Raw genomic sequence first — 15825 nt, 5'->3', positions numbered from 1 at the left:
GATCTCCAGCTGAGTGCACTTTCCTTTACATCTTTAAGACTCCTTCATATGATGTCTCCTTTCTTCATCTTAACTAATAGTCTAAAAACTTCCTAAACACCACATGAGGGGATCAGAGTATTTCACAGCACCCATGTTTCCAATAAACTCAGGCCTCACAGCAGGCTATGAACTCAACCTGCTCCAAACCATACTCATCCGTCTCGCCTTCCCCCATAAGCTCTTCCCCGCCTATAGCAGCCTCCCCAGGAAAAGGGCATCACCAAACTGGAAAACCAGTTAATCCTCAGTTTCCCCTCTGCGCCGCCACAAGTCTCAAACCCAGCCTGCTCGGACTCCAGCATGGAGAAGCAGGCCCCTCTTTTGCACACCCATTGTCACTGCCTCAATTCAGGCCCTCAGCCGCCACTGGCCACCACCATTTCCTCTCCCCGACCTTTACTGAGCCTCCAGACTGCCACCACTTCTTTTTAAAAACACACCCTAAGCATGAAACTGCTCTACCAAATGACATTCAATGGCTCCCTATTACCCAGAGGATAAAACCTAACCCACTCTGGCCCAAGGCTGCCTTTCTGGTGTCCCCTTTCTAGACCAGGACAGGCCCTCTCACAAGGCCACCCCTTCAGAGGCCCGGCCGGCCAAGGCTTCTCCATCTGACAAACCTCAGCCCATCCCCAAGGTGCGGCCCCAGGGTGGCTGCTCCGTAGAGCTGACCCATCCTGCCCCAGGAAGAGCCAGGCACTGCATCTGCAGGGGCCCAGAGCCCCTCCCGGGGTCTCGCAGAGTCTGCTGAGACAGCCCTCTTCCCCACGAGCTCATAGATCTGTCTCGGCAGGGGCCACGTTTGATTTGTCCCGCTGTCCCTGGGCCTAGCACAGAGCCAGGCATGCAGCAAACGCTCAACAAACACTTGGGAAACGAACGCACCTCAGAGTGACAGACACGCTCCCACTACTCGGTGAGACCAACCGCTTTACCCTCAGAGTGGTATTAGCCATTTAGATTCACGCTGCATTCCAAGATATTCAAACCGAGTACCTTCCACCACCCACCACCCACCACCCACCCCAGCTTCATGAGAAAGACAAGCAAGTCACTATAATCCAAAGGCACTTACTGTCTAAAATAGAATCCTGTGCTAAGTTGGATCAAATCTCGACACATTTAAAAGATGTTAAGTCACTCAGGATTTTGCTTCGTTAAAGAGTGTGCGTGTGTGTATGTGTGTAAAAACCATTTAACGAGTGTTTTTCCAATTTCAAAAAAACCCCAAGTTTTACAACGTGATATTTTATAGAGAGAGTTAATTCAAGACATATATTTGTACAGAAAAATAAGTTGTTTGAGTAGTTCTTGGGTCTAAAAAAGGTCACTTGAGATGACAAAGCAGCGTTTTGTTCTTCCCCCTACACAAACACCTCTCGGCCCTTTTGGGATAGGCTCTGACAGCACGTGGTAACCACCAGGTCAAGCCTATATAACCCATCAAGAGCCCAGCGCACTCTGGCCCCATCGTGGCATGCTTTACGTTCAAAGACACAATAGGAGACGACCACTCCCACCCACTCCGCCGAAAACCCCACAGAGGAAGGCATTTACTGTAGTCTTTCACAAAAAGTCCAAGTAGGAGTATACTCGGGACAGCAAAATTCCTTAAAGAGTCTCTCTTCCTTCTCTCTCTCAGTCTTTTTATCGCTCACAAAGCAGCCATGCAAAGGATATTTTTAGTTGAAGAAAACATTTTGTATAGAGCAAGCCTCCTGAAGAGTGAGGAATTCTTATTTTTCTCCTATAAATTGAACTGGTTTTGACTTTTGTATCTTTTTCATAACAGGCAGTTTTGAAAATATAACTCCAGCTACATCCCACACGTGACTCCCTTGATGTCATATTTAATTTCATGTGAACTAATAAGGAAAATTTCCCAAATAACTTCCAGCGTTTGCAAGGTAAGTGCTTCCTTCCATTTTCTGCAATCAGAGAAATCCGTAAGTCTGGTCACGCCTTTGCTGAGCAGACACACACTGCGAAGGCCTCAGAGCCGTGCAGGCGACACTGACACCAGCTGCACAGACTCTCTGCCGGCTGTGGGAAGCACTCTGACACGCACACCGAGATGGCGCATGACCTCTCAGAGCTCTGCAGAGACGCCGGGGTCAGCAGGCCAACACGGCGTGCAGTGCAGGCTGTGCTCTCCGGTGGGGGAGTGTGGACGTGTGTAAGAGCAGCTGCCGGTCCTGGCTGGGGCTCGCGGTGCGGCCACTACATGGCCCTCTCTTGCTGACCCTCATGTCCCCCACAACAGCTGCCCCGAAGCTCCTTGCTGGCAAGCACCCACTCTACAAACTCACTCCGTGACGACCTCTCTCTTCACAGCAGTGAAGCTGCCTCGACTGTCTGTCCAAAGTCAGGCCTCCAGGTGGGAATGGAAAAATAAAGCTGAAGGCCTAAACTCCTTCCCGGTCCGGGAGCCGATGAGTCTAGAACTCACCCTGCTAAGCGAGGCCCTGGCGACTTCCTTGTCTCTGGTCCTGCGTCACGACTTCCCTGGTCACTTCCTATCCCCACCGCCACCATCAAGCTTGGATCTTACCACTTCTCACTTTTCTAGAACACGCTGCCAGAAAAACTCTAACAACAGTAACGTTGCATTGCCATCTGCTGACATCCCGTCACTGTCATCGAGACTTGAGGGCTCTAATCAATCCTGAAGTCTTCAAAGAAGCCCCAGGGCCTCTCCTCCACAGGTCTTTCCAGGGTCTTCTCCAATCCACCCTCTATGGGGACCACACAACCCGTACTACCACCTGATACCCAGAGCCGCCGCAACTTCCATCCCTTTGCCTCTGCTCCGGCGGTCCCCCCCGGAGCCCCCCTCAGCACACACCCCCGCGGGTCAGTCTCAAAGACCCGCCCCTCCCGCCGCCTCTCCTAACCTCTCCTCGGCCCAGCCCAGCTTCCCGGGACAGAGCCCTCCCTCCTCCCGGTCCTCCTGACCTGGCCTGGGGCTGCCCTTCCTCCACCCTGACTATGAGCAGGTTCTTGCTCCCCTATTGGACAAGGCTCTGAGACCAGGAGACCAAGGCTGTGTCTTCTCCATCCTTCTCCCCGACGCCTCCCTGGCACGGTGCTTAATAAACATTTGCTAAAGCGAGCTGCGGTGAAGAGGGAAACGTGGCGCACAGGACAGCGGGTGGGGCCAAGGGGTCCACGGTCGTGCTGAGACGCTGCCTCGTCTTCAGCAACCTCCACCACACGCTGAGGTTAAGGGGGCCCAGTCACCTCCCAGGGACACTACGAGCCAGCCCCGAGGAGAGCAGCCACAGGCAAACTGTGAAGAAAAGGCCGGGCCACGGGCGGAGGAGTGAGCTCAGCCGGGAACGAAGGGCTGGGAAGCAAGTGTCCGCCCACCAGATGCCTACATCTGACCATGACCCCTGAATAGGGGACCGGGGCTCCAGTCACAACCCACCGCCCCCGGGACCCCGTCGCACCCTAAGCACACAAGGCAGAATTCTCAGGAAGGAAACTTTAAAAGTTAAAGTAAAAATCTACGACCAGAGCAAAGACCTTGGTTGAAAACCCCACTTTGCATACAAAGAGCTTTAAGGCTCTTAACATCAGAGGCAGAAAAGGCCTAGTAATTTGAAAGAGTGTCTTAGTTCATAAAATCTCTGTGTAGTGAAGATTTGCTAAAGAAATTAAGTCTTATTACTTCAAGCGCTCCCTAATCAGCAGAGAAGAAACAAAGCGATTTCATCTCTCTCTTCTTCATTCCGTGCCCCTGGCGGGGATAATAACTTTAACAGAGAGGCTCCAGGGCAGCAAAGTGAGGGGTCTGGCTGGGCAAGAGCCGTGCCTCCCGGTTCCCTGAAGGCAGACCACCAGGCGCGCGGATGGCTGGGGAGGCGGGGCTGCTGAGCCTGGCCAGGGGAACACTGTCTGAGAGTGGTCTTGGCCAATGAAGGGGTCCCTGAGGGAAAGAAGAGATAAAACCCCCAGTAAATCCAATTTCGCAATCCCAGGCACTCTCTGCTGACTGTTATTGCTCTCTCTAAGAGCCTCCGAGTGGTCCGTGTGTAAAATAAACTCACACCCGGAGAGAGGGAGCGCACCAGATGGAGCAGAAAGGCAGGAGGAAGGGGATGACTCCTGGCGGCAGCTGTCTCTGAAAACCACGCTGGCCATCGGTGCAACAGGAAAGGTTCAGAAAAACAAGGGGTCCCAATGTCACCCCTGCTGCTCCTGGCTGCTGGGCTGAGGACGGCCAGGGCCAGCACTCCAGCCAAACCCCCACGACAACCGCATCTCCTAGGCCATATAAACCCCGCCTGTGTTGCTGACCGTTCCCTCTGTCCCTCTCCCCAGCATCAGTCACTGCAGGAGGAGCGACATCTGGGCATTTGGGTCCCTGTCTCCTCCACCTCACCCGGACCCGAGCAGCTGTCAGGACACGCGGCCAGGGAGGCTGCAGCGGATGCTATTCTAGGCATGGGCCCTCCTGCCCATCTCTAGGAGGAAGCAGTAATGCCACCGAAACGCACCTGCCATTCCTGGCGGCCACTCAGCTACTAGTGTCATCACTCTGAACGTGTGAGGAGAGCAGCCCAAGTGAACGCAGTCTCCCGACTCCCCATGAGACACCTTTACGACTATGCCTCTTACCTCATCGATTAAAGGGTGACTTTCAGCTAAGGGATTAAAAGGGATAAATAAAAAAAGTGCTGGTCCTTTCTTCAGCTCATTATTCAGCAGGAGACTCTTGCCGCCATGGGGCCGCAGCCATCGAAGGAGCGTCTCTCGGTTTTCCAAGGCCCACTTGTAGATGTTCTCAGCTGTGTAGTTGATGACCTCCCTGGGAAAGACCTGCGAAGGACAAACGCACAGAGGACAAAAGGATCGAAGTGCATCAGCGCTGTCCTCGAGAGGCCCCCACCAGCCCTGCCACTCCACAGCTGAAGAAAGGGAGGCTCAGAGCCGCGGCACGACCTGCCCTTGCTGGTGCTGCTAAGGCCTGGCTCTCCTTCTCCAGACACAGCATTTCCTCACCAGTGGTTGGAAAAAGCAAAAGAGGCTGCGAGAGGTGACTTTCACATCACGTGATTCATCTTTTCCCCTTCAGACAGACTCATCTATCAACATATAATTCTCCCTGCCTGCTCTGGCAACAATGACCTCCACCGCCCTGTCCAAGGGGAGCTATTAAACGGCAGCGGGTCTTCATAAAAGGATCAATGAATATCTAGGGGAACAGAAATTACGGAGTCAAGGATCATTTCCATTTTTACCTTGGTCCTTCAAAAGCTGGCTCCAAAGGGTGGGAGTTTGTGTCTGTTTTGCTCACCTGTATCCCCAGTGACAAGAAGAACCCCTGGCACAGAGCAGGAACTCAGTAAATATTTGAATGAATCCATGAATGACCCAGAACCTGTACAAGGCCACGGACCACACTGTACGTGTGCGGAATGAAGGGAAGAAACACTGATTGCTTTGCTTTGTTTTTCCAAAGTATGTCAACATAAAATTACTTTTGAAATTCCAATGATGGAAATCACTAAGTTTCAAACAAAACTCCCAAAAAAGTGCTTTGGAGGGTTCCACAAAATGAGATATTTTATACCCCCCCAAAATAGAGATTTAAATTGTCTCATAACAAAGATGTCCACTGCTTTTATTTTTTAAAATACTGGTATCCCAATAATATCCACTTGACAAAAGAAATTCTGCTGCTAAAGCAACCAGCCAACCTTGGAGACCGTGGGCGGACGCACTGCACCCAACACGTTTTCCAGTGTCAGTCCCATCATCCCACCTTCTTTTCTCCACCTATTTTAGATTTCTTTCTCAGTACTCTTTACTATAAACAAATATGACATATGTGGGCTGTACAGCATGCCGTGAAAGAAGGATGAAGGAAAATGACAGACAGCAAAAGCAGATGAGGTCAAGAGCAGCTTAGACAGAGGCACAGGGAAGTGGGAGGGCGGCAGAGAAACCACCACAGCAGTGGTTCTCAGAGTGGGATGGGGGGAATTTGACATCATAACAAACATTTCTATTTGGAAAACACAAAAATATACTTGATTTTTGGAATACAAACTGCAAGAAGTAAAGCATAACATCTGGGACACTGGAGGTGTGCACAAGCCAGGGCGACCGGCCACTGAGGGAGCCCCCGGAGAGGGCCTGCGGGTACCTCGGCAGGCACGAGCCCCGCACGCTGAGCGAGGGGAGCACAGGCCTGAAGGGCTGCTACACTGAGCACGGGGAACTGACAGGAACGACCTGTGAGCCGCTGACACTGTCGATGCAGTCAGACACAGAAAACACTTACGAAAAATAAACTCTCAGTGATAGGACTGAGGAAGCAGCAGTAAACAGAGCAGAAGCACAGGACTAAGCAGAATACAGGTCAGAAGCTCAGAAATAGCCGAGCTGGGGCTGGTCCACCAAAAAGCAAATGAAATCAGGTAACAAAGACGACAATGGAAAGAAAAATCAGGGCTCTCGGGGTGAGAAGCTATCGACTTCTCACTGTGACTTGACAAGAACTTCAAAGTCCATGACATCAGCTAAGGAGAAAGCCATGTCACGTTACTATTCTCGATAAATGGAACAAATGAACAAAGAACGTTGCCTAGTGGAAGCTTACCCTGAGAACAGGGGCCTAGAGTAACAATTCTCCAACAGAATAATTCTGCAACTTCATCCAAGAAGGAAAACTAACCAGGCTGCATCCGAATCGGAGACTATAAACAAAGAATTTCTAGATGTTAAACTCAAGAGCCCACGTTAGAATGCACGGGCTCTGAACCAGGGACAACTGGGGGCTCTCAATGGGTTGTAGGAACTCTCAATTTACATATAAAATCATGCGCACTTTCCTAGGGAGGGTGTCCATAGATTTATCTAATTCTCAAAGAAGCCTCTGACCTAAACAAGGTTAAGAACCACTGCGCTAATATAAACGTGATTTCAAAATACTTACAAGTGATGTGTTGAAATGTCTATGTAAATACACACTTCCAGAGTGTACTAAGGATACCAGTTTCGCAAGATGTTTATTTGTGATAACCCCAAATCGTACTGTTCCTAGGTAATCTGAAACAGAAAATTTTCCTTTATTAAAGAAAGAGCCTATGCCTTGAAACAACCACAACACCCATCGGTCAAGTCTTGATGCGCAAATTCCCCAGAGCAAAGCCCTTTTGGTCACCTGGCCTAGACAGGAGAGGAGGAGGAGCTGAAGGCACCTCCTGAAACGGCCCTCAGTCTACTCCCAAGCGCCGTCTCTGACAATCACCTGCTGGCTTGTCTGTCTGGGACAATCTGGCCTCATCTCTTGCTCCTCCATCCCCCTCGCTCACTAGCCCCACCTCAGAGCCCAGGCACATGCTGTTCTCTCTCTGTCTGGACACTTCCTGGCCAGCTCCCCCTCATCATTCAGATCTCAGCTCCGACCCCTCCTTTTCCGAGAAGCCTTCCGTGACCGCACCACCTCTGGGCAAATACTCAGAGGATGAAGTCTCTAAGGGGAAACTGGGGCTCCTTCCCCACTCAGGCACTCCCTCTACCATCACCCTATGTTTTTACAGCATTTACTAGCATCTACATAATCTGATGACTTATTCAGATTTTCTTTGGTCCAACTTCCTCTTGAATTCTGTGAAATTAGAAACCTTGTTTATTGCTGTTACCCCAGTACCTACAGCAGTGCCTAGGCATATGGTCAGAGATCAATAAATATGGGTTAAATGAATGAATCTAGCATATAAAAAGAACTCATACAAGTTAGTAAGAAAAAGTACTTAAAATGGGCAAATCACAGAAAAGGAAATGTAAAAGGCTAATAATTACATGAAAATATACTCAACCTCACTATTTCAAGAGGAAAGCAAATTTAAAAAACCCCATTACTTTTCACTCTTAAATTGCCCAAAATTTGAGACACAGGAAATATCAAGTATTGATAATCGGTAGAGAAACGAGCACTCTGACAAAACGCTGGTGGAAAAGGTAACGGGCAGCCTCTTGGGAGAGCAGTTTGCTGTACAGATTACAATGCAACACGGACGCAGCCGCAGCCCTGCAATTCCACTTGTTAGTGTCCAAGTATGTGTGCTCAGAGTCACACTCAAGGACAGGCACCGAGGAATACTCTGCAGATGTTAAGAACAACGGGGCAGGGCCATCTCTATGACATGAATAGATTTTTAAGACACGTTGAGTGAAAAGGCAAGCTGAAGAAAGATAAAATATACTTTTTATGTTAAAAAAAAAGCAACCACCTCACACTCATAAAACAATGTATTTTTTTCTATAGGCACATTTGTTTACATATGTATAAAGAATCTGCAAGGAGAATAAAAGTAGTTCTGTGTTGGGGATGGAGATCAAAGGGGACTTTATCCTTATGTGTGAAGCCTTCTTTATTCCCAAAGGAGTATATATAATATAAGATTCATGTGACTAAAACCTGACTGAAATATCTAGTATTAAAAGAAGGTGGCTAAGATGGTGTAGGAAAAGGTCTCTACATTCTTTCCTCTCCCCTTTCTGCTTTATTATCAGACGTTAAACTTGAAATATTACCAAGTTATATCCAAGTAGCTGAAATATAAGAATATTAAAGTACTAAACACACGGTCTCCAGCTGAGTCACAGGAGCCCACCTTCCTGCCGTGGCCCCCTCTCTGCCTCAGAGGACCGCCTGCCGAGGGTGGGGTGGGAGTGACCGCTGGACGAGCTTTAACACAACCCTGATCACTCTAAAACGGCACAGAACCAAAGAAACACAGGAAGAACAGACCAGCAACACAGAGATTGGTTACTCACAGGGTGAGCAGAAAGGGGGAGGGAGGGGAAGTGGGAACCAAAGAACAGGGATGAGGCGCCCGACCCTCCTCCTCTGAGCAGACCTGTCTAGGTCGGACTCTCGGAACTATGGCAACATCTCACACCCTGGAGTCATTAAACCCACCAAGATGTGGGGGGACCCAAGGCGGAATACAAGCACTAACAAACACACCTAACTGTATCGCCAACGTATCAGACCAGAGCAAAGGGGGGCAGGGGTCGGGGGAAAGAGCCCGGTAACTGGAAACAGTATCTTGACTGGATACTATAAAACTAAAGACAATGAGAGCCTGGATTCTGGGAGTGGGAGGAAGAAGTAATATATTAAGAGGGAAAGACTAAAATGAACTCTGAGGAATCAGAAGGAATTAGCATAAACTTACAGCTTTTAATACATACACACAGAAACACACACTCTGATAAGGATAGAGAACTACAGATGTGTGCATGTGTGGGTATAAACACATATGTGTCCTAGCTCTATCTGCTCAAAAGGCCTAGAAGTAATGACACTTGATACCAGAGAACAAACCTAGCACCCAGATCTTAGTTTCTAAACGCCATTCTCCAGTAAAAGGAACCAGGGCTCCTTGGAGAAGAGGCTGATTCTAGAGCTGGAGGAAGGAGAGTACAAGACGAGCCTTGAAACCTCTGTTGTGTCAGAAGGAAAGAATGCTCATAAAAGGATGGGGACTTGTTCAAAGGACATAGAAGCCAACCCAAGATGCTCCTCATGGCCAAAGATGGAGCAGTCTGAGCAGCAGAATGAACAGTGACCATATTCTTCAAAAGTGTTAATTAAGGTCATGAAAGACAAGGGAAGACTGAGGAGTTGTCCTAGGTTGGAGGAGACTAAGGAGAAAAAAATAACTAAATCTGATGTGGGGTCCCAGATCGGATCCTGGAACAGAAAACAGACATTAGTGAAAACACTGGCAAAATTCAAATGAGGTCTACACCGAGTTAATAACACTGTACCGAGGTTAATTTCTTAGTTTTGACAAAAGTAGCATTATGAATGGTTATATAATATGTCAACACTAGGGGAAGCTAAGGGAAGGTAGGGAATTAGGGAGCTCTCTGCTCTATTTCTGCAACTTTTCTGCAAGTATAAAATTAGTTCAAAATTTAGCTTTAAAAAAAAAAATGGCGTAACATATAAGTTCAGATCCCCAAGCCGCCAGAAGGAAAAGCAAGACCTGAGAGAGGATATGAACTGGTAGAACCAAAAGATACCTCGGTCCAGGAGAGGGCTGAACCTCGGTGGACAGCCACAGCTCAAAAGAGAAGAAGAGAAGGTAAGGCAGCCAGTGAGGAAATTCATTTGCTAGCCTGCCAGAGTCACCAACATGATTTATTGGAGCAGAGGAATAAGAAGTGACAGCCTGACCCAAAAGCTGAAAGGGGCCATTCAAAAACTTGTTTAACTGCGTTAATAATCATGGACAGGTTGCCTGCACAGAACAGATTCTAACATGCCCAAAACATACTACAATTTCAAAACTGTACTTTTCGCACACAGAGAAATTTACAAAAATCACACATCTTTTTAAGCTCCTGCATACAGTGGAAACCTTCCTGGAGAAGCAGCTTAAATTTGCAATCCCACGTGTACAAGGAGCACTTGATTTAGCAGATGACGTTTATAGTGTAAGAATGATGTAGGAAAATAACATTTCTCATCGCCATATCCAGAACATTCTGTGCTAAGCAGGGCTCCAGGGCTTTCTACAATAGAGTCTTTGTCATTTATAAAATGAATAATTTTGTCCTAAAAGTAATGAAGCTTCAATACTGTAATTAAGGACTTTGAATTTGTTGAAAAATTAAAAATAAATTCAGAATAATGTTCTCCCCTGCCCTACCAAAAAAAGGTCCAACAATGGCATGATCCTATTCAATTAAAAACAAAAACAGGGGCCAGCTCCGTGGCCGAGTGATTAAGTTCGCGCGCTCCACTGCGGCGGCCCAGGGTTCGGATCCTGGGCGCGGACATGGCACTGCTCGTCAGGCCACGTTGAGGCGGCATCCCACATCCCACAACTAGAAGGACCGGCAACTAAGATATACAACTGTGTACAGGGGGAGTTTGGGGAAATAAAGCAGAAAAAAAAAGATTGGCAACAGTTGTCAGCCCAGGTGCCAATCCTTTAAAAAAAAAAAAAAGAGGAAGATTGGCAACAATTGTTAGCCCAGGTGCCAATCTTTAAAAAAAAAAATTGTTTAAAAACAAAAACAAAAACAAAAGCCTCAATAAGTTCTGTTAGCCAGGTAACTGGCCAGCTTAGTCTCTATTAACCATCCAGTGAAAGGCGTCAGAAAGACCACCTCGAGATGTAACGGGATCTTCAGAGATCAGTTTCTGCAGCTGGTCATACAGGCAACTAAGCAGGTCAAGGTGACCACAGCACGAAGACTAGCTTGCCTGCTGCTTCCTACAAAGAAAAGGTGCTGAACCCTTGATCCTGTGTCCCTCAGCTACAAGGCCACCCACTGGGCACATGGCCACCACGTAGGCCCACTGCATCACGTCCCCCACGGGACTGCGGTGAGGGAACCAAGCTATAACGCTGATTCGCCGTTGTGTGCTTTGAGTAATAAACGGCCTTGCTGGGTCCAGGAACTCTCGTCTACTCTGGGCACTTCCGCAGGTTCACCCCCGCTGTCTTGTGTGAGGCTGAGGCTCTTCTCTGCCACTAACAGAGCCCCACCTCTGCTCCCCACACCCCAGGTACACTTCCAGCAGCCTTCTTGGGCCTCCCAGACACCACGGCCACCACTGCCCTCTTGGCCACCACCAAGGTCTCATCAAGAGGGACAGGATCTGAAATTCCATCCGGTTTCCACTCAGATTCATCCGGCTCACTTGTGATCTCCCTGGTTTGCATCGGAAGTTTTTTTTTGTTTTTTCCTTTTGCATAACGTTTTAATATCAGACTGCTTGGTTTTGCTTAAAACCATCTGCCTTAAATTCAATTTTTAATATTAAAACTTTGGTTTAGTATCAGGGTAAAGCACACACATTCTGAGGCAAGAACTGCCTCAGTGAGGCAAGATGTCAACATTCTCAAACATTCCAGAAAGAATAAGAATAGTTTCTTTTGTTAGGAAAGAGATTTTTAATTTGCTTCACAATTGATAATAAAAGGTCCTGCCAGAAGCAAAGCTATACAACTCATACGCACCAGCCCAGACCCCCAGGAGCACACTCTGCAATGGTAACTCAAGTGCCTGCAGGACACCCACTGTCTTAGGAAACAGTCTCTCTTCCCTGGGACACTGGGACAATGAGGTCTACGTCCAGGGTTGCACTGTCCTTTACGGTACACACCAGCCACACGTGGCTGAGGAGCGCGTGAAATATGAGCAATTGAGGGACTAAATTTTTAAGTCTATTTGATTTTAATTAATTTAATTATAAAGTGATAATCAATTCAGTTATTAGAAAACTCTTAAGTGTGTTTAAAACAACTTGGGGACGTAAATCACTTTTTAAACTGTAAATTTTATGACCTCTAAATACTGATCAAGTATTTCCAATGAAAATTTAGCATCTGAATTGAGATGTGCTATTAAGTGTAAAAGTATAAGACTTGGTTCAAAAAAAGAATGTAAAATATCTCAAAAGTTTTCAGACTGATTACGTGTTGAAATGATAACACTTTGGATACACTGGGTTAAATAAAATATATTAAATTAATTTCACCTATTTCTTCTTAAATTTTAATGCAGCCACCAGAAAATTTTAAAATGCCTACATGGTTCATGTTGTATTTCTTTGGACTGTGCCACGGTGATAACGACAAAAAAGCAAGATTCATTTAACTCAGGCAGAAAATTAGGCTGAGACAGTAACTCCAGTAACCAGTAAGTCTTGATAATGGGCAATTATCTGAGGATACATAGGACAACATTTCTTGCATTTTTTTCGTGAAAACTCTTCCAACAGCAGAGAATGATTATTTTTAAGAAGGTGCCCCCTCTCTCCTTTAGAAAGGAACTGGGGGGTCTCGAGGCCTTGTGACTCTAGGCGTAAACTGCTGAGCTTCTGACACAGTTCTCTCTCCGAGTCCCGGCGCAAACAGCACTAGCTGTACTACAAGCGAGGCGGCCAAGGATGCGCTCAAAGAACGAACAGAAACGCCACAGCTGAACACCGTGGAAACCTGACAGCAGGACTGGCCGTCTGCTCACCGGGAGACCTCTGTGTGAGTTAATCTCTCAGGGATCATGGGACAAACGGAGCATCAGGTCAAGGAAAATACTCATAAAGATAACTGCTAACGAATAAACCATGACACACTTCAAAACTAAACAGAGCTGGCTTAAGTTACACGGCTTCCGATCAGCCCAGCTAAGCACTCATTGACTCCTGGGGAAAATTTCTCTTTCTCCTCCGGGAAGCAGTGACATTCCAAAAGGCAAACCTGGACCTCGGTACCTCCCATCCCAGAAATATTCCTCACTCTATCTACACTCAGCCATTTTTATTAACTTCTACTTTCCCACCCTTCTTTCCAAGGTTTTGGACAAGGAAGAAAGGAAAACAATAGGATTATATAAAAAGGGATAACAACAACCCCTCCAGCGTTACTTAGCACCTACAGAGTGATTCATAAGCATTCACTGGGTGATGACTTCACACATTTCCAATGGTAAATACACTCACCAAAATGAAAAAACCTTCGAGAAATGTAAAATATTACAGAAATGTTTGTTTTCAACGTCTGAACTATGACTATTACTTGCATTTTTTTCCCTGGAAATGTGACATTGAGATTTGTATAATTACAAAATTCTCAATATAAAGCACAAAGCAATTATCTAGGAAAAAAGTTGGCATTTGGGCACCAAAGATACAACATGCACATTCTGGTGCTTGCCAAGATACTGCCAAAGTCTAAGTGAACATGTAACTGCTGAGCTGTGATTTTCTCTTTCTTGTGAGTTACAGAGTAGGGAAACAGAGAAGTAGTTCCAAATATGTTACTTTAGGGGCATGTAAAGTATACAGCTAAACACGCACTGCCAGATAGACTAACGTGACAGTAAACTACCCTCACACCATCTGCTCCCATTTAACCAAAGCATAAAATTACAATCACCAATTCAAATACTTCCCTTGCATTTCAATTCAATTCCTTTTTTAAAAACCCATTAGGGAAGGAAGGACTTCACAAAAGAAACCTACCCCCTTAGAAACCCCTCCTCCACTTCCTTTTAGGCTGCTCTGAGGGTTTAGTACAGGGGACACATGTTTTCATTTTTTTCCCCAGACAACCCTTTACAAATATAAAAACAATTCTTAGCTCCCAGGCATAAAACACAGGCCAAGGGCCAATGTATTTTCAAGCCCAAGTGTCCCTGAGAGACGACCAGGGCAAAGGTCCCTTATCCCTAGATGGGGAAGCTGAAGACCAGCAAGAAGGGGCGACTAGGTGGGCCAGAGTCACACGCGACACCTGCCGCTAGTGTGACTTACCAGGAGACTTAGTCCCTGCTTACAGGAGCTTCCTGTTAGGAAGATACCATTAAAGTCCAAGAGAAAATGAGGAAATCATGCTGGCTGCTAAGGAGGAGCCACACCAGCTGGTGCAACAGGAGTGAGTTCTGAGAGGGCAGCCAGCGGCGTGGAAATCTCCATTTGATGTCCACAACGTGCCAGGCGTCATGCTGGCTAGGCAATGTTTATAAATGCCACACGACTTCAGCTAGGCCTTGAAGACTTAGGAAGGTGGATATTAAGTGGGCAAAGGCACTATATTGAAAGCAGTAACACGGGCAAGGCCCAGGAGGCAGGAATTGCCATATTGTGCCACCTGCCTCAGCCCAGGAAAGGAGAGAAGCAAATGGAGAAAAGCAGTCCCAGCTTCCTACCTCAGCTCCTCTTCTACTGGTGTGTGACTGCGTTAGTTTGCTATTTCTGCTGCAACAAATTACCACAAACTTAGCCGCTAAAACGAAATCAATTTATCTTATAGATGGAGAGGTCAGAAGTCCATTACGGCCTCACGGGGCTAAAGTCAAGGGGTCAGCAGGGCATGTTCCTTCTGGAGGCTCTAGACGAGAATCCATCTCCGTGCCTTTTCCAGCTTCTAGAGGCTGCGTGCGTCCCTTGGCTTGTGGCCCCTTCACCTCCAAAGCCAGCAGTGGCCGGACAAGTCCTTCTCACACTCATCACTGTGACACTATTCTTCACCTCTCAATTCCATTTTTAAGTGCCCTTCTGACTACACTGGGCCCGCTCAGACAACCCAGGATAATCTCTCTTTCTCACGGTCAGCTGAGTAGCAACCCAACTCCATATGCAACCTCAATTCCCCGGCTACATAACGTCTCCTATTCACAGGCTCTGGTGATGAGAATGTGGGCATCTCTGGGGAGCCATTATTCTGCCTACCACAACGACCTCGAGTCAGTTAACAACCTCCTCAGAGCCCCAGTTTCCTCACCTGAGACAGTAACAGCTCCTCCTTCAAAGAGCGGCAGTGAAGACCAGATCATCCAGGTGAAGCGCCCGACCACGCGCTCAGTGCTCAGCCCAGTATCAGTTATCGTGCTCAGCTTTACAGAGAAAGTGGTCAAGCAGAGACCAGAACTGGGTTTGTCTGCATTCAATTATTTTACTATAAGCTGGGACTTTATTATAGAAGGTGATCTCTGAGTTTTTCAAGATTTTAATGTTTTTGGCTCTTTGTCTAGGAGGCTTATTCCAGCTTTAAAAAAAAAAAAACAAAACCTTGAAGAAATCGGATGAACACACACACACACACAGACCCCAAAACAGGACAACTTTAAAAAGATAGAAAATATTACAAAACAACTAGAAAGTGAAGATGATAGAATTTTTCAAATATATGGGTTCAAGGAATCAAAATATCGACAAACAACCACTACGTCTGGTTCTGAACTTCCTTCACACCTTTGCTTTCCCCGACCCCGTCTATCCTCCACTCCCTAGTTCCC

At 47.0% G+C, this 15825-nt stretch overlaps 1 protein-coding gene across 5 annotated transcripts in view; it reads right to left on the bottom strand.

The window, feature by feature from the left end:
* TXNDC11 (thioredoxin domain containing 11) overlaps window positions 1-15825 on the bottom strand; it is a 55222-nt gene that overhangs the window by 11516 nt on the left and 27881 nt on the right. For 4 of the 5 annotated variants that reach the window (XM_070566733.1, XM_070566732.1, XM_070566734.1 and 1 more), the window contains 2 exons: window positions 6992-7104; window positions 4669-4869 (listed from right to left, as the gene is read on the bottom strand). In XM_070566733.1, coding sequence (XP_070422834.1) covers window positions 4669-4869; window positions 6992-7104 — 314 coding nt within the window. Of the gene's footprint in view, window positions 1-4668; window positions 4870-6991; window positions 7105-15311; window positions 15576-15825 lie in introns of those variants that run through there. The other variant, XM_070566736.1, reaches the window with a different exon arrangement.

Source organism: Equus przewalskii, chromosome 12, assembly GCF_037783145.1.
Source record: "Equus przewalskii isolate Varuska chromosome 12, EquPr2, whole genome shotgun sequence".
Classification (NCBI taxonomy): Eukaryota; Metazoa; Chordata; class Mammalia; order Perissodactyla; family Equidae; genus Equus; species Equus przewalskii.
Note: the sequence above shows the minus strand (reverse complement) of the source record. Positions and strands in the feature narration are given on the sequence as shown.